Source organism: Glandiceps talaboti, chromosome 5, assembly GCF_964340395.1.
Source record: "Glandiceps talaboti chromosome 5, keGlaTala1.1, whole genome shotgun sequence".
NCBI lineage: Eukaryota > Metazoa > Hemichordata > Enteropneusta > Spengelidae > Glandiceps > Glandiceps talaboti.
In genome coordinates, this window is record NC_135553.1 from 5,283,324 (window position 1) to 5,307,905 (window position 24,582).

Consider the following 24,582-nt stretch of genomic DNA (forward strand, 5'->3'; position numbering starts at 1 on the left):
GATATTTCTCAAGATCCGCAGGCTTTAAACCGTTTACTGGACCACCTTGAAAAGGGGCATCCAGAAACTACACCAATATACAAATTTGTGGAACACGTACGAGACAAGAAATGGGGTAGAACGCAGATACTGGTTGACAATAGTATGGAGGACTACACAACTGTATTCTGCCATGGTCCAACTCTGTTTTCAGAAAATACTGATATCGGCGGCTGGTTCCTGTATAGCGAAGATGAGGACAGGTTAAAGTCAATGTTAAACAAAGTCAATGTTACCGAGCGTCGCCTGGATGGTTACTATGGCACCGACACTGTCATCTTCATTTGTTTAAATGACAAATATCGCAAAATCATCACACAGCACATGACCAACAGTGGATTTCAGATGAATAACACCTCTACGTCTCGATTGTATGTGAGAACTTTGGACAAAGCAACTTTGGCAAGTATTCATCAGCAAGCACCAGAACTTCCAAGGGGATATACAATGGAACCACTTAAACCTGAGCATGCAGAGCTTGTTGTGACTGTTGCGTCAAATACCGACTATTGTTCACCAGCAGCTATTCCCCTAGTCAGGAAAATGATTAAAGAATTTCCATCAGTTGCCATATATCCACCTAATCGAGATGAACCTGTGTCATGGTCACTGTTACATCCATATGGCAGTTCTGGCTTTAACTATACCGAACCAGAGTATAGGAATAAACGGTTTTCACAGATCCAGGGTGCGGAAATAATGACTCGTCTTGCCGAGTACGGATACAGTCATGTGTGCTTTGCTGCCACAGATGACAACATTGCAATGCATAAAATGATGAAGAAATATCCAAAAAGCTTAAAAGCACTTTATCTTATTCATTACATTACTTTCACTAGAGTTGAACAGACGTCAAAATTATAGTATCATGGTAGGGGATTTCAAATTTGGCAGCTAGTACTCACAGATTTTAGGTTTGTCATATATCAGATTACAGATCAAATGTACTTTAGCATATACTTATATGATGTAAATTAGCTAAAAGTATACGATACTCGGACCCAAAATAAGTTCTTTAATGTAAAATACAGTGCTGACCATGTGGAAACCTTTGCAATCACGTCTTGTATCATAACCAACTGATCAAACTAGACTTGGAGTGGAAGAGCGGTCTTGATCACGAATCACGGGGGAATAAAAGTGATCATTCACGAATAACGGAAAATAAAACATGTCGATCACGAAATACGGAAAACAAAGTTGAAGAATTTAGCCAATTTTTACTGCTTTCCCTTTTAGTATTGAAAAATATATAAGATAAATAAACTTTTGAAATTCTAATCAACTAAAACGTTTTCTAAGAATGTATTACTGGATAGCAACAGAAAAAAATAACGAAATAGAATTTAAAATCTATATGTATAAAGATCTTGGAAATAAAGACATCACACGGTGTAATAGAACATCACAGTATATATGACTGTGTTATTCAAAGCTCGATGTATGTAAAGATGCTTTACCTCAGAGCAAACATTAAATCTGAAATAAAGTGAAAACAAATGCTTAAAGGCAAAATATATAGAGTACTTTTTTAATTTTCATTTCATATGTCACACAGTCGACAATGATATCTTGTAGAACATACCGTGTTGTTAATTTATATGGCAAAGACGTAGATATTATATGATATATGAAAGAGATGTCAGTACTTATATTAATTTTGGTTAGCTTTGGCATATCTAGTGATGGCAAGCAGGTGCGAGCAGGTCTGAATCGGAGTCAGTATCACATTCTGATAACTGGGTTTACTCAGCTTCTCAACTAGATATATATTTTCTGAAGATATAAGTGGTCTTTCCTTCTCAGTTCCTAACATTTCCGTTTGTGATGTACTATGTATACCTCTGTGTATGCATGGTGGTTTTACTATAATAACACTGAGAAATGAGTAGGAATTCTTGGTGCCCTGTACAGGGCTTAGTTATCGTAAAAGTGATAGAGGACCGTTTGGACTTAGTCTAGAAGTGTAAGATAGGTTGTCAAATATTCTCTTTATGTTTTCCCTTTGTATTGATAAAGTGTAGACTTAGGGAGAAATATGAGTAACATTCGAGGTTCATTCATTTCTACTCAGAGATGAGAATTGATATTTTGATCCCTTGTAAATTATTAAATTTAAGCAATAAGAATCTAAATGTTTGGCCGAGTTGTTTATTTCATTCAGCAGAGTACTGTTCCAAAGTCTAGCCACTTGAGATGTCACCTGTCAGACATTTAGCTGTGGGTTTTGGTTGATAATTTAGCTTGACGAATTTAAGTAATAAAGAGATATGAAACAAACAATTATTTCCTTACTTTTCCAATCAAAACACATTTAAGAGAATCCCTTCTTGATTGAAGACAGTGGTTCGCATGACTTTATAAAGTTATTGGCATTCAAGAGTAGTTTAGTTTTTACCAGACTTCACTTATCAGTAATATTAAAAGTACATTTCACAAGTGTCCATACAATTTAATATTTGCAATCAGATTCATGTAATGGAATCAATAATGTTTCGCTTATGTTTTAGTAATCAAGACCAATGATAATAATGAAGAAGAATGGGTTAGTAGGTATGATTATTAGGTATCACTACCCTCCTTATGATAGAAATGATTTATGACAATAGTACAAGCCAAAACTGGAATTTATTTTACAATCTGTTGGTCTCCCTACCTTGATAGGTCATGTATAAATGTGTTGACAAAACGTCACTGCAATCAGCTTGATCTAGCTACATACCGACAAAGTTTGATCCTACTGCCAAAGGTCGTACAAAGATTCCTAACCCAGGCAGTCATAACTATGTTCAGTAGATTGTCGTCAACAATGGAAATATCTAAAGATCCGAAAGCCTTAGCACTTGTACTCAGCCACCTTGAAAAGGGGTTTCCTGAGTCTATAGCCTCTTACTACCTTGTGAGAAACGTCCGGGACAAGAAATGGGACAGAACGGAGATATTTGTTGACAATAGTGAACGGGAATGCACACCTGTTTTCTGCCATGGTCCGTCTGTACTTTCTGAAAATACAGATATCGGTTGTTGGCTACTGTTTGGCGAAGATGAGGACAGGTTAATATCGATGTTAAACAAAGTCAATGTTACTGAACGTCGTCTGGATGGTTGCTATGACATCGACACCGTCATCTTTATGTGTTTAAGTGATAAATTCCTCACAACTATCACCCAATATATGAACAACTATGGATTTAAGATTGAAAATATATTCACCTATCGAGCGTACATCAGAACTTTGGACAAAGCATTTTTGGCAAGTATCCAGCAGCAAGCACAAGAACTTCCAAAGGGATATACCATGGCACCACTAAGACCTGAGCATGCAGAGCTTGTTGCATCGGAGACCAACTATTGTTCATCAGCTGCTATTCAACTCGTTAGGAAAATGATTGAAGAATTTCCATCAGTTGCCATATATCCACCTAACCAAGATAAACCTGTATCGTGGTCAGCTCTACATCAACATGGCATGGTAGGGTTTGGCTATACTCAACCAGAGTATAGGAACAAAAAGTTTTCACAGATCAGGCATGTAGAAACGATGTCTCGCCTCCCAGATTTAGGCTACAAGGAGCTGTTCTTTGGTACTACAGATGATAACATCCCTGTCAATAAAGTGATCAATAAATATCCAGGCTTGAAGCGACAGCATTTGATTCATTACATCATTTTCAAGAAAGCTCAAGTGATGAAAACAAGTTCAAAATTGTAAGGTTAGGAGTTATGCTTCTTTTTACAGTCAAGTACTGCAGAATACACGGAGACTTATAAAGGATTTATTGATCGCATTATTGTACACAATACTTTAGGAAATCGTAATTCTTAAAATCAGAGACACGTTAACACAACCCTCAGAATTCAACCAAGCCATCAGTGCCGCACTTAGAAAGCGAGATTTAATTGGCAGAAATGTACTATCCTACAGGGACACGATATGTGACAATTATTGGGTGACATCTGGTTTTATTTTTATTCAAACATTTTCCGAATACCATCATTATCTCCAAAAAGTACTTTTCAAGTGAATTGTAAATTGACCAAACATTCTATATGGTTATGCCATGTATGTCTGGATCTGAATCATGGCTTTATAGGAAAATTCATGCATTCTATTGAATTAGACATATTTGCATTTTGTTTTACGAAATTTACTGTCTATTCAATTTTCTTATTTGCAAGGTAAGATGACTAAATAATGCAATACTCTGCTGATATGTTTTATTTTAGTGAAGCAACGTGTTACAAAAATAAACAACATTTTGAAGATATGTTCTATCTTTGTGTTACAGAGTTTTAGGTTTAAATCTATCTCTGCCTTTTTGATACACCTTTCTAAGAAACAAAAAGAGACAAAAAGGTTTTTGTCTTTGGTAAAGTATGTGTTTCAGGAGAGTTTTGATGGCAAATTTGTGCTTCAGACTTAGTACTACTGCTATTTCCCCCGATGTCAGAGGTGAGAGTTGATTTTTAGACCCCTTATAAACTGCGAACAAAGTAGATGTAAGATTTTCGATTGTCTAGTCAGTTAGCTCATTGCTAGCATTTGTTCTAGGTTCGAGCCCCATGTGATGTAAGTTTCCAGACAAAGTTTTGATATGAGTTGCATGACATCATTCTATAACACATGGTCAATAAATTTTTGCCTGTGCGGGCGCTGTATAGTAGTAATTCGCGACCGATAACACCCGACCTACATACAATAGTAGAGTACATGCTCCAGAGTACAATAGTTTATAATGGCCTCTGACTTGCCCTATAACTATCAGTGAGGTGAACGGGTACGGGTGTCAGTAATTCTAAAAGTAGTCGCCACTAGTACTGGTTTTTAAAGAATTAATATCGGAGACTGTCATTTAGGCTTAAAACTGGATATATTTTACACACTCTTGGCAGTTTATTATTGTCACTGAGGTTATATATATAAACAATGTGACAAATCATTTTTATTCAGGTAACTTGTTTGTCACATAAAATGTTTGACCTTATCCTCAAAAGGTCGCGGTAAGCTCTTACTTTCATTGAAGACAACCATTGCATTGTCGTGTTTCTGTAGAATATCGTCCACTACGATATGGATATATCAAAAGACCCAACAGCTTTGAAACTTCTACTCGACCAACTTGAAGAGCTTCAATGGCTCCCAGAAAGTATACCTATTTACAATTTCGTGAGACATGTCAGAGACAAGAAATGGGACAGGGCGGAAATATTTGTTGACAATAGTGTGCAAGACGGCGCAACTGTATTCTGCCATGGTCCAACCGTGTTTTCAGAAAATGCGGTGGTCGGTGGTTGGTTCCTGTATAGCGAAGATGAGGACAGGTTAACGTCAATGTTAAACAAAGTCAGTGTTACCGAGCGTAGTCTGGATGGTTGCTATGGCACCGACACTGTCATCTTCATGTGTTTAAATGATAAATTCCTCGCCACTATCACTCGGTACATGAAAAGCCATGGCTTCGATATTGAAACAATCTATACTAATCGGGCGTATGTCCGAAGTTTGGACAAAGTAACTTTGACAAGTATTCAGCACCAAGCACCAGTACTTCCGCAGGGATACACAATGGCACCACTAAAACCTGAGCATGCAGAGCTTGTTGCGTCAAAGACCGGCTATTGTACAGAAGCAGCTATTCCCCTTGTCAGGAAAATGATTGAAGAATTTCCATCAATTGCCATATATCCACCTAACCAAGATAAACCTGTGTCGTGGGCAGCTGTACGTCAACACGGCATGGCTGGCTTTAGCTATACTCAACCAGAGTACAGAAACAGAAAGTTTTCACAGATAAGGCATGTGGAAATGATGTCTCTCCTCATTGATTCAGGCTACAGGATATTCGTTGCCACTACAGATGACAACATCGCTGTGCATAAAGTGATCAATAAGTATCCAGGCTTGAAGCGTCATCATTTGATTCATTACATCATTTTCAAGAAAGCTCAAGTGATGAAAACAAGTTCAAAATTGTAGGAAGTGTGGCAGTCAAATCAACACATTGCAAAATACAGATTTGGCTGTAGCAAATGTGACGTGCTGCCCCATCTGTCAGCACTATTACGTCACCGTTTGTTCTGAATTGAGCTATTTCCAGCACATTGCATACCGTACACGCAATTCTACCAGCAATCAATGTGGTTGAAGTGGTAAACCGTGTTAAAATGACTATAACGTCAGACTTCTCAGGCTATGGCCACCTACCCCACGCCCTAAACGTTACGTCACTGATGTAATTTAATTATCAAGTATAGACAATTGACTATCACCATGGCAACAGTTCAAATCAGACACAAACGCTAGTGTTATGCGTACGTGATTTGTAATTTGTAAGATAATTGTCAATGAATAAGTTCAGTTTTTGAGTGAAAATATAACCCTCAGCTTAAATTTAGGTACCATTTTATGGTAACCATACATTTCAGGCTGGGGATGTCATTGGAATGGTCAGTCACTAAAACCAATGGATGCATGGAGTTTACAAACCATTTTGACAAAGGGTCGTTATTCTTTAGATTGCCATGGTCACCATCACAATTTGAATTAGAGGTATAATGATATATTTTACAAATTCCAATTACCATGGCAACAAAAGTCCGTTTGTGGTCATGTATTTCGCACCCCTAAATTTAGTAACATAGATCCTTGGATACGTATAATACATTTTCAGTAATTTTCACAAAATACTTAGTCTTTCGTAATCACTTTTGTAATAGCTACCAAAAATGTAATCAATTCATCCGTGTACCATAGACAATCTTTCCACAGGGTTTTATCTAAAGTTATCAGTAACTATTTTATACAACAAAAATATTGATTTGTTTTCAATTTCCACTACAACATTCTCGCAAACCAGAGCTGTTATTTATTTCGCGACATTGCACTGCGAAATAAAGTGATGCATCTTGGAAGGTGCCGTAAAAGAGACTGTGGTTTACGACGATGCAATACAAGCACATACAAGATCATTATCAGAGACAATAAAGTGTTATTTGCCTGTGAGGGCGCCACAACCCTGATCAGGCCTCTCGGAGTCCTAATAGTCCAGTCAAAATATAACATTTTTTCTAAGTCAGTGATTTAAGAATGTGTCTATTTTTAAGTCTCTTGTTAGAACACAAATACAAAATATGCATCAGTGTTTGGCAATGATATGGAAACATGAAGGAAATGCCCACCAAAGGAACTGCCCTCAAAGAGATAATAATAATGCTCGTAACAAAGAAAAAGCCCCAAGGCAGCACAAATACACAAGTTGGTGTTTTTAGAATATATGTATTTTTATATAGCATGTAATTACAACAATAAACAGCACACTAAATTCAAGTGTTCTTGGCAGTGATGTAGAAACACAGAAGTATTGAATAGGAATATTTCTAAGACGACAGCTAGTATATCCCAAAACACAAAACAGTCTAATTCTGCATATACAAGGTATGAAATGACTGTGTCTTGAATGTTTTGGTATTAATACATGCATTTGTACAGTGATCTACTGATCTACAATATTATATGATGTATTTTTACAGTGATAATCTACAATATGATCTTCTGGCTAATCCATTCTTAACTTTAATCTAGCTACCAAAAATAAAGATATATCTGTGTCATAAATATCATTTCTACAACAATACAGCAATTTGGTGACATCCAACTTAGTAAAAACCACATTGTTGTTTTCACATATGGAGGTAATCTAATGTGAGAAATATTAACTTGAAATCAAGGTGTGTGATTTTAAACAGTAGCTTTCAGGCACTCAGAAATGTGCTTTGTTGTTGGTAGTCACTTGTTGAAAGTTTTATTTTAATAGATTCATAGCCCCCAGTATATTAGATAAGTATATTTCCAAGCAATGTTGAATTGTTGAATAGAATAAAACATACAAGACAACACTTAAAAGAAAATGTCTACATTACACAAAGTGAAAGTGAACATCACACAGTTCTAGGTAGATTGTACAGCATGCAGTCACAGTTACTACATCTTTTCTTCAAGTCTGATTCATGTGGTTGAATAACAGTTAACATATGGCAGTGACACATGATAATATTTGTCAGTAAAATAACTGACTGTCTAGTCCTGGTCTTCGGAAAACAATGTAATGTGACTTGGTTGAGTTCATGCCATGTTTCAGCTATCTCACTGTGGTACTAGTCTTCTGAGAACAATGTGACTGGGTTGATTTCATTCCATGTTTCAGCTATCTCACTGTGGTACTAGTCTTCTGAGAACAATGTGACTGGGTTGATTTCATTCCATGTTTCAGCTATCTCACTGTGGTACTCTTCAAGCTACAAGACAGAAATAAATAACAAGATGTCTATGTTGCATTTGATTACTAGAGATGAAAAACTTCTCATATTCTTGAACGATTGAAAAAAAACGAAGTCACTGTTATGAAAAACAAAGAATATGGTGGAAATGATAAAACAAAAAAACACATTTTCAATTACAAATATGGACATCATTCAGTCAAATTTTCATATGTTGCGAAACAAAGTAACATGTGTATGTCACATATATATCACCTTTGTGCCAGGTTTGAATGAAACTGGATAGTGCATATCTGAGATATGACGTAGAGTTTTACGGGACAGATGGACAGTACCCATTGTTATAGTCCCCACCTCGGTCGGGGAGACTTAAAAATGATACTCACAGCATGTAAGAGAGTATCTTCATAAAGTCCCTTCATTTCTTTCATTTCGACTTCATAACTCTGTTCATTGGTCTCCAACTAGAAGGATGTCAAACACAAAATAGTCAACAACAAATTTTACAATAATTATTTTTACACAGTTTTAGAAATGTTTACAATGATTTAGAAATGTTTACAATGTTTTAGAAAAAGATACAGGGGAAAATTTGAATTTGATGTATTATGATTTCCCTCCTAAAACTGGTCTGCATTTTGTTGTAATTCAGTCAGAAGGCTGCTACATACAAAATAAATTTGCCATTATTTAAACAAAAATGTTGACAATAGTTTAGTCTATACCTACAATAGTAATTATCTACATGTTGACTCACAATATTTATAACTTACTTTGAACTTTTAGCTGTTTTCTGTTTTATTCTGCATATAAAGAGTGCCAGTCCTTGGACAGGCAATAAATTGTAATATTAACCTTGCTAGAATGTGTTATAGTACATATTCACCTTGTTGGAATGTGTTATAGTACATATTAACCTTGCTGGAATGTGTTATAGTACATATTAACCTTGCTAGAATGTGTTATAGTACATATTAACCTTGCTGGAATGTGTTATAGTACATATTAACCTTGCTGGAATGTGTTACTGTACATATTAACCTTGCTGGAATGTGTTACTGAACATATTAACCTTGTTGGAATGTGTTACTGTACATATTAACCTTGCTGGAATGTGTTACTGTACATATTAACCTTGCTGGAATGTGTTATAGTACATATTAACCTTGCTAGAATGTGTTATAGTACATATTCACCTTGTTGGAATGTGTTATAGTACATATTAACTTTGCTGGAATGTGTTATAGTACATATTAACCTTGCTGGAATGTGTTGTAATACATATTAACCTTGCTGGAATGTGTTATAGTACATATTAACCTTGCTGGAATGTGTTATTGATAATGTCCAAGTAATAGTTTAGATATATATTACATTGAAGGCCTAGTTCAGATTACTAGTATTAATGTAGATCAAAAAAAAAAGTTGTCTGACACGGCTAGAAAAAAATCAGTCTAGAACAAAAGAGTAATACAATGTCTTCCCAACTGATATTAAGATATCACAAATGAGAGAACCTGGAATTGAAAGCCTGGCCTTTAAGTAAATTTATGCCTTACATTTCTCAGGAGCTTGTCTTTTTCTGTTGCAAACTTGCCAAACTCCTTGTTATTTTCACTTCTTTTTGCAAACACAGCATCTCGTTCCCTGCAATACAAAAATAGGTCAAATTCCGCACAAAAATAAAAGGCATCACAACCAAAATGTTGAAAACACAATATGAACATATATGTTATATGTAACTGTATGTTGATTGAACACATTCAAACAAAATACATGGGATTTATAGCCTGATTGTTCTAGGTCACTACAATTCTGCATCTATGGCATTCATTCTACAGTACTCAAAACATGAGTTAAAACACTGCAGATATCATTACACTTCCAGAAATTATACCTCCGCATGTATAATCACATTTAATATTACTGATATTTTTCTTCATTTACTTAGTCAAAAAAATAACACTGACTATAGGGTTTGGTCACTTCTTGTCTTTGACTCAGAGTAACAAGGCCCCTTAGGTCACTCATATTTTTCTTCATTTACTTAGTCCAAAAAATAACACTGACTATAGGGTTTGGTCACTTCTTGTCTTTGACTCAGAGTAACAAGGCCCCTTAGGTCACCCATATTTTCCTTGGCTGAATGAAGGGAAATATTGGGGAAAAACATCTTAATGTAATGTATTGTATTATATACATACTTGACAGTTTCTTCCAAGTCTGCCGCCAACGACCCCATTTTGCTTTCATGCTGCAACATTACTTTAGACACTTTCTCCTGTTTGAGGGCGCACTGTCTCTTCATCTGATTGGACTTGGCAGAACATTCACTGAGGACATCTTTCTGTTGACTCTTCTTGTCTTGGATTTTTACCAATTGTTCCTCAGCTTCTCTGCAATTCAGATGAGCAAAAATATTAAATTTGACATTTTAAGTGTGCAGTTTTATCTCTCCTCGGTCAATGTGTCTTTCTCATACCAGCTGTATTTGAAAACAGGAAAGATAACAAGTTGTAATGAGTCCACTCACCTTGATTTTTGTTGTTCAGCTTTGATAGCCAAGATAAGTTTCACTCCTTGTTTGGCATTCTCCAACATGGTTTGTCCATTCTGTCTCAACACATAGTGCTCCTGTAACTTGATGCAGTTTTCATCTTTGGCTTGCTTCAAGCATTGGATGTTGTGTTTCATCCGAGATATGTCATTTTTCATTTTCTCTGGAGACTGCACTATGCGTGATGAGATTTTCTCTGCTTCTTCTCTATTGCCAACCTCACGGCATCTGATTTGGTCCTAAAAGAAAACAAAGAGAACTGGTTAACATGCCATAGTCCGTTTATGAAAAAGACAAAAGATTGCATAGTTTGGACACTAGGGGTGCTATTTAGAAGCGAGGAAGTGAGAGCTACAATGTGTACAGAAGGCTGCCTAGAAAAATCATCAATTCACAATGCCTTTAGGCTGAAATCAATGGCATCAGGTAGTTTAAATAGTTCAGCTTATCTGTAGAGATGATGTGGTGTTTTTGGGTTAGCTTTGTGTGTTGTATGGCCTACATTTTTACTGCCATGTGATTGGCATTGATGATCAAAATTTTAGCTCTCTTTTCCCCCAATGTAAGGTGCACTCCTTAGACTCCCCACAATAAAAATCATGCTATGAAAATGTAAAAGTAAAAAAGTAAAGGGGATATTATTTATCAAGTAAAACAACAACCGAAACTGGCAAAATGATCAACTTTGATTGTGGATGTATATGTTTAACAGTTACATATAGTCTTCTGACAAACACCACTTGTTTTAGCAATACTATGGTTGGCAGAAGTAATGTAGCTTTCTAAAATTAATGAAAGACATTAGATAAATGCAAAACAAAGAAATAATTGTACTCATGTTGATATAAATTACTGAAATTGAAACTATCTCCTGAGATCACTTGCCTACACTCAGTTGACAATCTATGAAGTTACAATGCTATTACACTGACTTACAAGTTTAGCTGTTTTGTCTGCTATGGTAGCCTTTGTTTGAGTGTTTTCATTCTGTATCTCACGGCAATGAGTCTTCATCTCTTTCATATGCTCATTCATCTCACCAATCTCATTTTTCATCTGAAATTAAATACAAATATAATGTCATTTATATGCCTATGTTGATAGCTATATGGAAGACCTGTTATGATTTCAATGTCGCATGTAACACTAGCTTGATTAAGAATTGAAATAAAAGCCTGGAATGAAAACATTGTACAAGCAAATATTATTGTTGAAATCAGCTTGTCACCACTGAAAATCATCATGCAAATAAACCATTTGAATGTGTTGATATTTATGCACATTACAGAGGAAACACTAAACCTTATTATCTTAGCTTGCCATAACATTGATCTCCATACCTGTTCTATTTGTGGTGCCTTCTCTGCCTGCATGGCTCTTATTCTATTGATATTGGATTGGATATCATCCTTGGCAGTCAGTAACTGTCTACATTTGTCCTGTAAGGACGCCTGGTAATAGATAACATTTTGTCTACAGTTAGTACACTTGTATGTAATATGTGGATATTCCCATGGAACTAATATGGTCTTTGACACACACACACACACACACACACACACACACACACACACACACAAACCATAAACCATATTGTTGTTAACAATACAGTTGACATGAAACGTATATATGTGATAAACACACGATGTGAAATGCCATGTAGATCCAACATCTTTCCAAACCATAACATGTTTCATATATTTGTAGTACTTACATAGTTCACCATGATATTCTCATAGGTTTCCATCCTCACATCTGAAAATTTCTTAAAATTGATTAGGCCACTCAAAAATCTTGCTGTTCTCTTGGGTTCTAAATAAAACATATTAATTCATTACAGCAAAATAAAATCAAAGGGATATTTGACCATCATCACTACCATTTGTGGAATGTGAAGATTTGTGGACAGTTCCTATATTTTGGTGTTTGTTTGTTTGTGTGTGTGTGTGTGTGTGTGTGTGTGTGTGTGTGTGTGTGTGTGTGTGTGTGTGTGTGTGTGTGTGTGTGTACATGGCATGCATGAGTGTGGGTATGTGGGGTTTGCATGTCATTGTGTGTGCGTGTGTCTCTATGTGTACAAATGTATATGTGTGGAGTGTGGGTACATATGTGTGGGTTGGTGCTGTGTGTGTGTGTATGTGTATGTGTGTGAGTGACTGATAATTTCACCAAGATCTACTTTCCATTTCATGAGTTCAATAAAGTATGTATTTTATTTGAATGGCAATTCAGCTTTGCAAATATACATGTTAGTAATGAAAATAGATCTCAAATCTTTCTGAAACTCTTCAAATTGAAATCTCTTATGAGTTAAAATTTCACCTGTAGATGTCATGATTGTAATGTATTCTATAAATGATTGAAACAACAGTTTACATTGAAATAATGTTATTAACATTTTACCTAAAATCCTACTACAATATGTAAACTAAACTGTGGCATTTCATATCAATCAATCAATAAACCATTTTAACAATAACATCAACTGTATTAAATTAAGCATAAAGTTGATGTTCGAATATGAAGAAGTTTTGGACATTTTCTTCAAGTGTCTATAATAGTACAGGAGGTATTTTTGTTGTCATCAAATACAGAGAGAATTTCACTTACTTGGGTTTGTTAAATCCCACACCTTGAAGTCATCAAGACCACAAGTGATCAAAACACGTTCCCTAGACAAAAAAAAGAAATAAGTATTTACTAAGCATTGCTACATGTACCACTACAATATTAGCTGTCTGTCAAATATCATAGGGGACACACAAGTCCAGGAAATAGATGTATTTTCATAATTATATTTTTGTTCTGGAGAGTCATTTCATGATTTCACATCACATAAATTTTGCATGATTACCAAGACACAACAAATTGACTCTGTTTCACCTCCATTGTTTTCACACTGATCCACCATTGCATCATTGGACTTATGCAAATTTATGAGATGAACACTGAATGTTCATGACTTTATGATTTGATTTGATTTTATTTGGCAAAAAAATATTCAGGAAACCACAAAACAAAAACGGAAATAACACTACAGCTTTCACAAACAAACAAATACAGCACGGAATACCTTTGCCGAGGATAACTCAAAAAAGTTTTAACAACTTATTTCCATTGTGGTCCTCCCACACCAAACATTACATAGCATAAAAAACAACGAAAAAGCAGTACTTTATATCTTAGTGTACTACTAAAGTTGACTGTTGGTGCACAAGCATTCCTTTTATGAATACTGATCTGTGATATACTGACTATTTGGCAATGGATAAACAAGAGATGAAGAGATGGACATACAGTACAGAACAATTAAACAACTTTACTAGCCTTGCTATCTATTACAGAATACAAATAATATACTTACATAAGTAAACTAAAGGTTACCAGGTGGTAGGATTCTTCATGAAGTCCTGGATTCTGTAGGGCATACATGCTTTGGAATGGCTGTACATTAAAAACCTCTCGTGTGAATCCAAGATTACACTGGAGCAGGAGATCTTCGTACAACTCCTTGATTTTGTGTGGCTGAAGAATTAATGGATATGATGTCAAGGTGAAATGTGCACTGGTTTGCAGGTTTTGAATTTGTCACTTACTACATGCCTCAATAGGCATATGTTATGTGTACAGCCCATTTCAAGCTACCATTCATCGGCTGTTTGATACAACCATGTAAAAACCAATAAGAAACTGCATATTCTACACTAGATAGGAAGATTACAATGTCTAACTCTTGTGACATTTATCTATTGTACAATAAACCATTTAAATATACTGCTCTCGTATTTTGCAATCTAAGACTAACCATCGATCTATTATCTCAATAATAGATCCATGGACTAACCAGATTTAAATCACAACATTCTTGAACATTTGAAGACATACATGTATGTGTAGTCCCCAACATCAATGTGCTGTTAGCTGAATTCATACTTTAATAACTACATGTACTGAATAAAAAATAAAAATATCTAAGAAACTGTATGTCTATGATTAAAGTAGTAGTACTGTCCATACCTGTGGTTTCGCTACGTCATCTTCTGTATAGTGTTTACCAGGGAAGAATTCCTCAAGGTGAGCCACAATTTCAGGTACACTAAGGGATGGAAACTCAAAACGAGACATTTTCTGTGACAGGTAAAAGAAAAAGTAAATATTAGGAGTTGTGTGTTATGAAAAATACAATTTATTTTCACATACATGTACCACTGCTAGTGGTGGTAGCCATCAGTGGGCAGGGCTTTCAGGGTTTTAAAAACCACAAGACAACACAAATGATACAATAATGTCAATATGTGTCTTCCTGACTCTCATGTACTAGTCGTTTTTTTACCAATGAATCCCATGTGAGGGCACTTTAGTCTAAGTACCTCATTAGTATGATATGGTGCAGATGTTTTACTGTAAAACATGGTGCTACAATGTTTCTCTACACTGAGTATGCTATCAAATTGCCTGTTTGAGAATAAGTAGCAACTGTGATCGATCAAAAATATATTTGTTAAAATTGAAAATTTCTATTCAGTTCAAAAATTTCTTGAAAGCGAACCCTAAATTTGTGATGATGTCTTGTCATAAACACATGTACCTGGGAATTTGACATTGTAGCTAGTTTCTGCACTTGCAGCACAATTCTTTTTAAACTCATACCCTGGAAAGCGAAAATCCTTCAGCCCCCCTCACCCCCCCCCCCCCCACGCGCGGTGTACAATAACATCAAACAGCAAAATATCTACCTTGCCTTCAAGACTTTACCATCAATCATGCTTGTGACATTTATATTGAACTAATATCAAATATATTACTTTTCATCAATGATCGAGTTTGCTTCTTTCGTGATACGTAACTGGGCTAACCCCAGTCCACCACTTTACCACCAAATTGGTGGGCTGAGGCTAGGCTAAAAGAAATTTCGACAGTCGGCGATACAATATTATTATATTAGCTAGTACAAACGTAGTCCTGCTTACATGACGGTGCACGAGTCTGTATTACTGACTTGACTCTAAGGGGGATAGACAATTGTCAGAATCGAGTCCCGAATTCCTCCGTATGCAAGCAGGACTAGTACAAACGCAGTGACTGAGGGACATTCCAATTTCCTTGAACATAGTACAAGTAAAAAAAACTGACTACTCACCAATTGATTGGACTTTACTGTTAGTGGAATAAGTTGAAAACGTTCGGATTGTTGAATAATAAGAGCTGACGTTATGATGACAACGACTAAATTTGTACACCGTCTTGTTTCTTTTTTGTATTTTGCGGGCGACCTCGTTTTGAAATGGTACGCATGCGCTCTTATCTCCTAAGAGCCCCCAGCGGCGAGAGTCCGAAACTATCAAGCTGTGGAGAAAGACGTTTGTTTGTTGTATACGGTTGATACTTTTGTTTTTATATGGCTCTGATCTGTTTTAAGTTGTGGAACGCCTCTTTTCTCATCGACGAATAAAGTACATTTCAACAAGACATTTTCAATTTACTTATACTGTCTTGTTTTATCTCTTAACCATTTATATAACAATTTGATCGAACTGGTTAAGAAGGCCGATAAACATCCAGTAGAAGAACAATTTCCCCTTTGCTTTCTTCTTTAAAGTAAGTTATGTATTTAATGGGGAAATGCTAATGGTGCTTACGTTGAAATTTGTACATGGATATTTCCAGTTACTAGAATTATGAAAAGTCTTGATGTCACTATTCGTAGTTGTGGTTAAAAATACTGGTATGACAGTACTAATAAGATAAGGTCATTTTGTTTTGACTAAAAGCAAATTGTCCATGTGTGGCACAGAATTGGTTGCATTTATTTTTATTAATGTTCAGTAATAAAGCATCTAGTAACATGTTTGGTACAGTAAACATGTCTGATGCAAAGCATTCAAATATATTGTTTTCTTTATTTCTGCTTTGTTTTCCATTTAAAAAATCAACAAAGTCCGTGTTTAGCAATACATGTACTTCACATTTTCCATCAAACAATGGATTGGGTATACCATCACTAGGAGGAGGAGGAAGTCGTTTTCCTCCAATTCACAATACACAAGTCTAGCAATCCCCTCATTATACTGCCCTCAACAGCTTGTGAATAAGAACTTTATCTACTAGTATCATGGACCTATGATTGAGGTAGTATCGATTCGCACTTGTCACTTGTTCTATAGACAAAATCACTCTCTGAAAGCACCTAAATATCTCAATGTTTAAGAAGTTGCCTTTAATATACCCTGTCTGATTTAATACTCAGAATGTTTACTTTCATATGGTCTTTTTTATCCATTTATTTGATTTCGTTATTTCTGAATGTAATCTAGAGTTATTCTATAATGAGAAAATCAAAAAGTTACTGGGTTCATTTGGAGACTTAAGGGATATGTTTTAGGTACAGTAAAATTTCCAAATATATGTTGTTACTATAATGGTCTGAGTTGTGATATAAAATTAAGATAATAGTGAGTCTATACAAGAAAGATCCAGAAGAGCTTTTTTTTCTCTCTTTTTTACTGGTATTGCCACACTTGATAACTTCTTTATTTTTTCACAAAAAAAAGTTACATGTTAATAGTATACTGACAGACATGAACACATACACAGACACCTACAGATACATAGATCCATCCATCCATACAGCCCTTCATCAATCAATCCATCCATCCATACATACATACATCCATCCATCCATATCCTCCATCCATCCATCCATCCATCCATACATACATCCACACACACACACACACACACACACACACACACACACACACACACACACACACACACACACACACACACACACACATACATACATACATACATACATACATACATACATACATACAGGGGTGAACAAATCCACTGGTCCTGGGTCCGGGACTAGCGATTTTTTTGGGCGGACCACACAAATTTTACCTCGTCTGGTCCATCGGACCAGTACCTTACTGTTAATAACTGTGTTAAAAAGTCGTCTGAATATTCAGATTCATAGGTAAGATTTAATGTTTCACATTAGCGGAACCTTGGACCACTAATTCTTTCAGCAGGACCACTGGATTTTTCTAAGGCACTGGTCCGGGGACCACCAGTTCACAAAATGATTTGTTCACCCCTGACATACATACCATATCAATGCAATCCATGATGACTATTCATTTCAATCAAAATCAAATAAACAACGAACTCCGACCTTTGAGATTAATGATATTTATTACATTTATTTGTAATATACAGACTGGGGTTATAAAAATATAAACTACTCTGTATTGTACATATGTCTCTTTCTCACATACTAGTATCAATCATTCACACATAAAACACAGCATGTGCTGTCCTATCTCAGTTATCTATCAGTATTAAACAGATATGGTAGATAAACAGAACAAACATGGGCAGATCTCAGACATCTCACATATGTGCACATACCACAACACATGGAATGACATTATTGGGTATGATCATACCACAGTTCTGCACGAAAAACACTGACGAGAATCATTACAATGGCATCCCATAATTTTTACCCAACAGTAAAGTAAGTACTTATTTACCCACGTTAGAGTATGAAGTAGATATCAAATGTTAAATTTAAAGTAAGAACAGAAAACATTTCATTTTTAAAGAGTTCACAAAGCTATGAGATATAAAACTACATATTTGCATTGTTGTTGAAACTACTTTGCCAAATTTAATGTCACAAATAGAACATTACCATCAAGAGAACTTGTTTCACAAAGTACACAAGCTCATCAGGAGATTGTGTCCTTGGCTAGATCTCAGAAATATGCACCTCTTACTTATGTGATCACAATTATGCACAAATAGTTTATTTATGAATATAATATACACATATTTATGTTTATGCCTAGCAGGTAATTATAAGTTATACAATTAAAAATAGAGCTTATGTATCAAGGGATAACAAATGTTTATCAGTAAAATTCAAAGTACATTATACCAATTATAAGGTCATGTCAAGGTCAAAGCGTAAGGATCAAAAGTTAGTATCTTTTAAAATGGTTACATATGTAGCCAAGATATATTTGTAATTTGAGTGTTAGACAACACTATCAAGCTGATGTAGAATTTATTGCAATGAACGCTAACCTTTGACCCTTACAGACATGATGTACGCCAAACTTTGACTTTGCTGACCAAGATTCATGCTTTTAAATCCAGAAGCATGTCAAAATATTTTATTTGGTGTATGTATATTTGGCTAAAATCATGCTACTTTCAATATTTTCTCTCTAATACACTCATAGATATATTTAATTAAAATAATGTAAGGTTACTGTAAGTACATTTGTTATTAAGTAAAAAACATACTAATACAACTTTTTAAAAAAAACAAGTGTCCTGTAACATCAGGTATGGAATGGCACAGATGAAAGTTGGACGGGATAATGAGAATTTAAGATCAACATTGAACAGCTGTGGTTAGCTAACACAGACAAGGCTTTAAAAGTTGTCTGTAAATAACTGTTTAGTTTAGTGGCTGTCTGTGGCTTCAAATCTCATCTTGAGATTCTAAGCCATGGATAAGACTAAGAACTGGTTATACATTATGGGATATAATTTGTGTAATATTGTAATATAATATAAACTGTTGGTCCACCAAACCAGTCTTGTTCATATTCATATCAATGTTACTACGAAAGTAAGGTAGAGACATAAAGTCAATCAGCCCACATTGTATCTCATTGGATCTACAAAACAACATCCTCATTTAGATTAGACAAGGAAGTGTAATACACTGTAACATTTGGCATGCCCGCACGTGTGTGTGTGTGTGTGTGTGTGTGTGTGTGTGTGTGTGTGCGTGCACGCGTGTGTGTGTTTGCGTGCATGTGTGCGTGTGTGTGTGCGTGTGCGCGCGCGCGTGTGTGTGTGTGTGTGTGTGCACGCGTGTGTGTGTGTGTGTGTGTGTGTGTGTGTGTGTGTGTGTGTGTGTGTGTGTGTAAGAGTAAGAGCGTGTTCTCAGTGTCTTTATGATCTTTATGCAAATCATTTCAAAAGTCATTACAATAACACATAAAAAATATTATGTGGCCATATTGACTTTCTGAATACTACCTTCCCTTGTTGGTAATAAATGTCAGTTTGACAGAAATACCATTTCCATAATGCAACTACATATACCAAGGGGTTAAAGGCAAAATGATTACACTGACAAAATCTTTGGTGTAGAGAAATTTCTCAAAACAAGACATATGCTATAAATTGACGACAAGTGATCTCTTTCAACACATGTTCAAATAACCACAGATATCAGAAAGTAAGATTCTATGAAAACAGATTTTCCTTTACAAAGGTTCAATTTATACTCACAGGGTCAAAGTATCTAGTCATTTCTTGGTGTCACATTACTGGTAAATAAAAAGTTTATATAAAATATATCCTAATTCATACATCTCTACATATGTTAAAAACAATATGTGAAATAAACATTTATGGAAATGACAAATTTCTGGCAGGTTTGGTCAAAATATCCTTGGTTTAAGTTTTACTATGGCAGAAAGGATGAAATAACTGTATATAAATTCAAACCATAGAATTTCAAAATGATCTTTAGTGGCAAGTTTAAAGTTTATAAATTCCTGTAAGGACATATATCGCTAAAATGATGTTGTACGGTACATGGAGGCATAAAATTTGATAAAAATATCTCGTAAAAGAACTTTTGAAAAATACTATTAATATTATGGTTATACCTTAGTCCTATGTCATTACATTACACAATAGCACACTTAGGCTTCATGGAACATTCTGGCTAGTCAAACCTTCTTTTACCTAACATGGTTAAAAACATATACTTTTTTTTCAAAAGTCATCACATTTTAATTCTTAATTGATTTCATACTGTCCCTATAATTACCTTTCAGGTCTACAATTCCAGATTATATAAAATATGACAAATAAACTGGAGGATTTTGGAATTATAATTTGTAATTAGTAATATGAATGAGTTCTCAGGACAAAAAGTGCATTATACATTCATATTACATTTGTATTATTACTAGTTGGTCTATACATGCATACATACATACATTTAGTGGTCCATTTTTTTATACAAAAGTACAGAAAGTTAAAAAAAAATCCATATTGCTAAGGTTTTGCTATCCTTGGATAAATGCATATAAAAATCATATGCACAATGATACATAACAGTTTTTAAAAATAAATTTTTTCAAACAAAATGTGAGATTTAAAAAAATCCATATTGCTAAGGTTTTGCTATAATCCATAGATAAATGCATACAAAAATCATATGCACAATGATACATAACAGTTTTTAAAAATTAATTTTTTTCAAACAAAATGTGAGATTTGATAAAATTTATCACATCCTGGAATATGAATGTTGAATTCCTTGTGTGACCCTGTTATTGCTTCTTATGTTTACTCAATACCTGTGAAATTATAGAAAGGAATGGACATACTTGTATTGTAGTGTATATAAAGCTATACCTCCCTCACGGCATGTCTTTCTTTTGATTGGTCAAGAATGAGTCATTATGTACACCACATTACCATATTTTTCTCTTTATGAAATGACAAAGTGACAATTACATACATAATGGAGGTCATCTTGTTGTCAGCCCAGCTGACCCAACTTTACAACAAGTTCAGAAAGAGAACTTCTAGCACATACATTAATTTCCTCTAATTCTCTTCAGTATATCTGACAATTTCAGTTTCAATTTTTCTAGTTTGTTTAAAAAAATGTACAAAATATTTGCACATGAGCAAAGTGTGTTCTTACTGTATTCTGAGAGACAAAATTTATGGGTTAAATCATAGACCCTCCCCACCCAGGAGGGTCTATGGTTAAATGGCAATGAAAAGTACTTTCTTGTACATACTTATTGTAGGGAATTACCAGTAGTAGACTCAGATCTAGACTGTATGATATGCTGTGATACTCCACCTGATGAGTGAGGGTGCCCTGTCATTACGTACCTTACAGAGCAACTCAATACTAGGATAAAAAAATTTTAAAAAAATAAATTTCAACTACTGGTTTCAAAATTTTTTCTGGCAGAAGTAAATCAAAATGACTAAAAATGACTAAATTTCAGAATTAAAATTTCGAGTAGCATATGTTTTGTGACATTGCAAACTCTTGAACCAGAGACAAAAGGGCTGGCAGAACATCAATATTGACAAAATACAGTTTCATACTCCTTTCTTTTCAAATTTTTTTAAAAATTTGATTTGAGACATTTTTGGTTTGTTCATGGTGTCAGCATCAGTATTTACAGAATGATGCTGTTTAAATGAATTTTATTTTGATTTGAAATGAAAGGTAAAAATGTGTGATTTATGGCAGGTACCCATGAATGGCAAGGGATAAAACACGGGTATCTCTCATTCACATCATTTTTCTACCTCCTTGCAAGACTAGATGTTTAACTTAGAGACATAATCCACAGTTCGTTCCATGGCTTCCTCCACACTGAAAGCTGGGCTGTACCCTAGATATCGCTTGGCTCCTCTGTAGCTGAAGTAAATAGTTGTGCAAATGTAATGCAACACTTCTCTATTCATTGGGACATTCAACTTCACAAAGGGACTCAGAAACCATGCCAGGTATTCAATGAAAAAGGCAACGAAATACATCATCCAATAAGGAAGATAGTAACGTGAAAGGCGATAACCTTTGACCTGAAGAAAAGGCTCTGCAAAGTCGGAGAGATTCTTCAGTTCTGTGTCATCACAGATGAAGTATGCTTGACCTGCAACATCATCTTGGATTGCTGGTTTCTTGAGCTGTTGTGCTGCTAATACATGAGCCCATGCAACATTTCCAACATACGTTGCCTGGAAGAGCGCATCTTTGTTACCAATTCTAAGAAACACACCTCCTTGCTGCTTAGCAGCTTTGAGAAGTGGTGGCACAAGATGAACATCGCCCTCACCATAAATTGTCGTCGGCCGAATTGAGCATGTCCGTAATTTCTGACCATTGTCGAGGATGAGATTATTTGCTTTCAGGATAAGCTTCTCAGCTTCATACTTGGTACCAGCATAACCCTCGTACAGAAATTTGGATGGTATACCAATACTTGTTTCATCAGCGCCTTCAATTGGATCATATCCTAAGACAACATCCTGTGTACTTGTATACACTAACCTGGTGACATTGTTGTCTATGCAGGCCTTCAGGACATTTTCACTGCCAGTAATGTTGATCGCTTTCAATTTTTCCAAATCAGGTAGTGCAGATACATCAACGTAACCTACAAACAAACAAACATCAGAGAGATAATTTGTTTGAAATGATGAAGTGAGAATATCAAAAATGAAAATGGATAGGAATGGAACTGTTGTACAGTAACAGCCACACCATGATACTGTTGAAATAAAGGATATCACTTGCAATGTAACTATTGTGTTTTCATTCGCTTACTGTGTCACACATGAGTTGACAAAGTGAACACAGTAAAGTTGGCAGCAAAAGGCAAATGACCCTTCATTCATTCTAATAGCCTGGAATCTATGTGGATGGGGATAAAACTTGATCACATACCTTTTTCAACAACTTTATGCAAACTTTACAGAATATCATCTACTTGACATGACATTGCAAAACCAAAGTACCTCTCTCTCTCACTCTCTCTGAGAAATTGTGAATTCAATTAAAACCGGTTTTCAATGAAGTCATGTTGTCAAAGTTTTTTTACTGACATAACGACAACACATTCAATTTCAACACAAACTACACTATATAATTGTGTATTTAGGTTTATGGTAAGATATGTTTTTTTACAGTTGAATTTTGATATTTCAGGAACTTTATCGCGAAATAACACATAATTACACACTACTTGTCACTTTTGGAATTCATTCATAAATTGTTCAAAAATGTTCTCATTCATAACTCTACTTTTCATATTTATATAATTATCTCTTCTTTTTCTAACAAACCAGTTTTAGCATAGACAGTGGAGAAGTTCAACTGTCTATGGTTTTAGCAGCTTTTATTTCTTCTCAAACATAGTCTGCTGGCATTTTTAGTTGAGTCATATCTTTACCTTTTGTTTTGCACTTTTTCTAATGAGTGGAAATATTTAAAGAAAAAGTTGTCACAGTTTTAAGTCGCTAGACCTTTGTTTTCTTTTTGAGAGTTAAGGAATATTCTAATTGGCTCTATTGTTATTTTATTAAAAGACGCGCCTTCACGCACGCGAGTCATGTTTTAATTTGATACAATCTATGAGGTACCATATCAAAACCTCACTGCTATGACATAGGTCATGATGTGAAACTCACCACATGTATGAATTACTGCATCAACATCTTTCGTTACTTTACGTACGTCTTCTAGTTTAGTAATGTCGCCACAATAATGAACCAACCTTGCGGTTGAATTGATAGGCTGCATTCCTTTAAACCAGTGAAACTCCCTTATGTCGATTGTCCGAACTTCGGCGACGTTTTCACCCATCTCTAAGAGAACCTTCACGACATGCTGTCCAAGAAACCCCGCACCGCCTGTCACCAATAACACATCTCCATTTTCAGTCCCCATGGCAAAAGAAACTTTGCTGTGATCTCAACTAAGAGTGTCAGTAAACGTCAAAAAAGGTGTTGCACCTCTATTCTGTATTGAAAGGAAGAGTTCTAGACAGTATCAGCATGACAAATACATTAGGGATTGAATGAATGACGCTCGTGAGCAATTAACAAATGAATAAATTAAATGTTGACCTTTT

At 35.2% G+C, this 24,582-nt stretch overlaps 2 protein-coding genes across 2 annotated transcripts; both read right to left on the bottom strand.

Moving 5' to 3' along the window:
• Positions 1–8,259: 8,259 nt before the first annotated feature.
• On the bottom strand, positions 8,260–14,998 carry LOC144434926 (kinetochore protein Nuf2-B-like). The gene is made up of 11 exons (XM_078123452.1): positions 14,891–14,998; positions 14,238–14,398; positions 13,484–13,545; positions 12,588–12,685; positions 12,214–12,324; positions 11,810–11,929; positions 10,850–11,112; positions 10,521–10,712; positions 9,876–9,963; positions 8,703–8,780; positions 8,260–8,334 (listed from the first exon to the last, which is right to left on the bottom strand). Exons 1-11 carry the CDS (start codon positions 14,996–14,998, stop codon positions 8,260–8,262), a joined length of 1,356 nt encoding a protein of 451 aa, XP_077979578.1.
• A 5,987-nt stretch (positions 14,999–20,985) lies between these two features.
• On the bottom strand, positions 20,986–24,518 carry LOC144435722 (3 beta-hydroxysteroid dehydrogenase/Delta 5-->4-isomerase type 3-like). The gene is made up of 2 exons (XM_078124330.1): positions 24,140–24,518; positions 20,986–23,106 (listed from the first exon to the last, which is right to left on the bottom strand). Exons 1-2 carry the CDS (start codon positions 24,396–24,398, stop codon positions 22,268–22,270), a joined length of 1,098 nt encoding a protein of 365 aa, XP_077980456.1. The 5' UTR covers positions 24,399–24,518; the 3' UTR covers positions 20,986–22,267.
• Between the last annotated feature and the right edge of the window lie 64 nt (positions 24,519–24,582).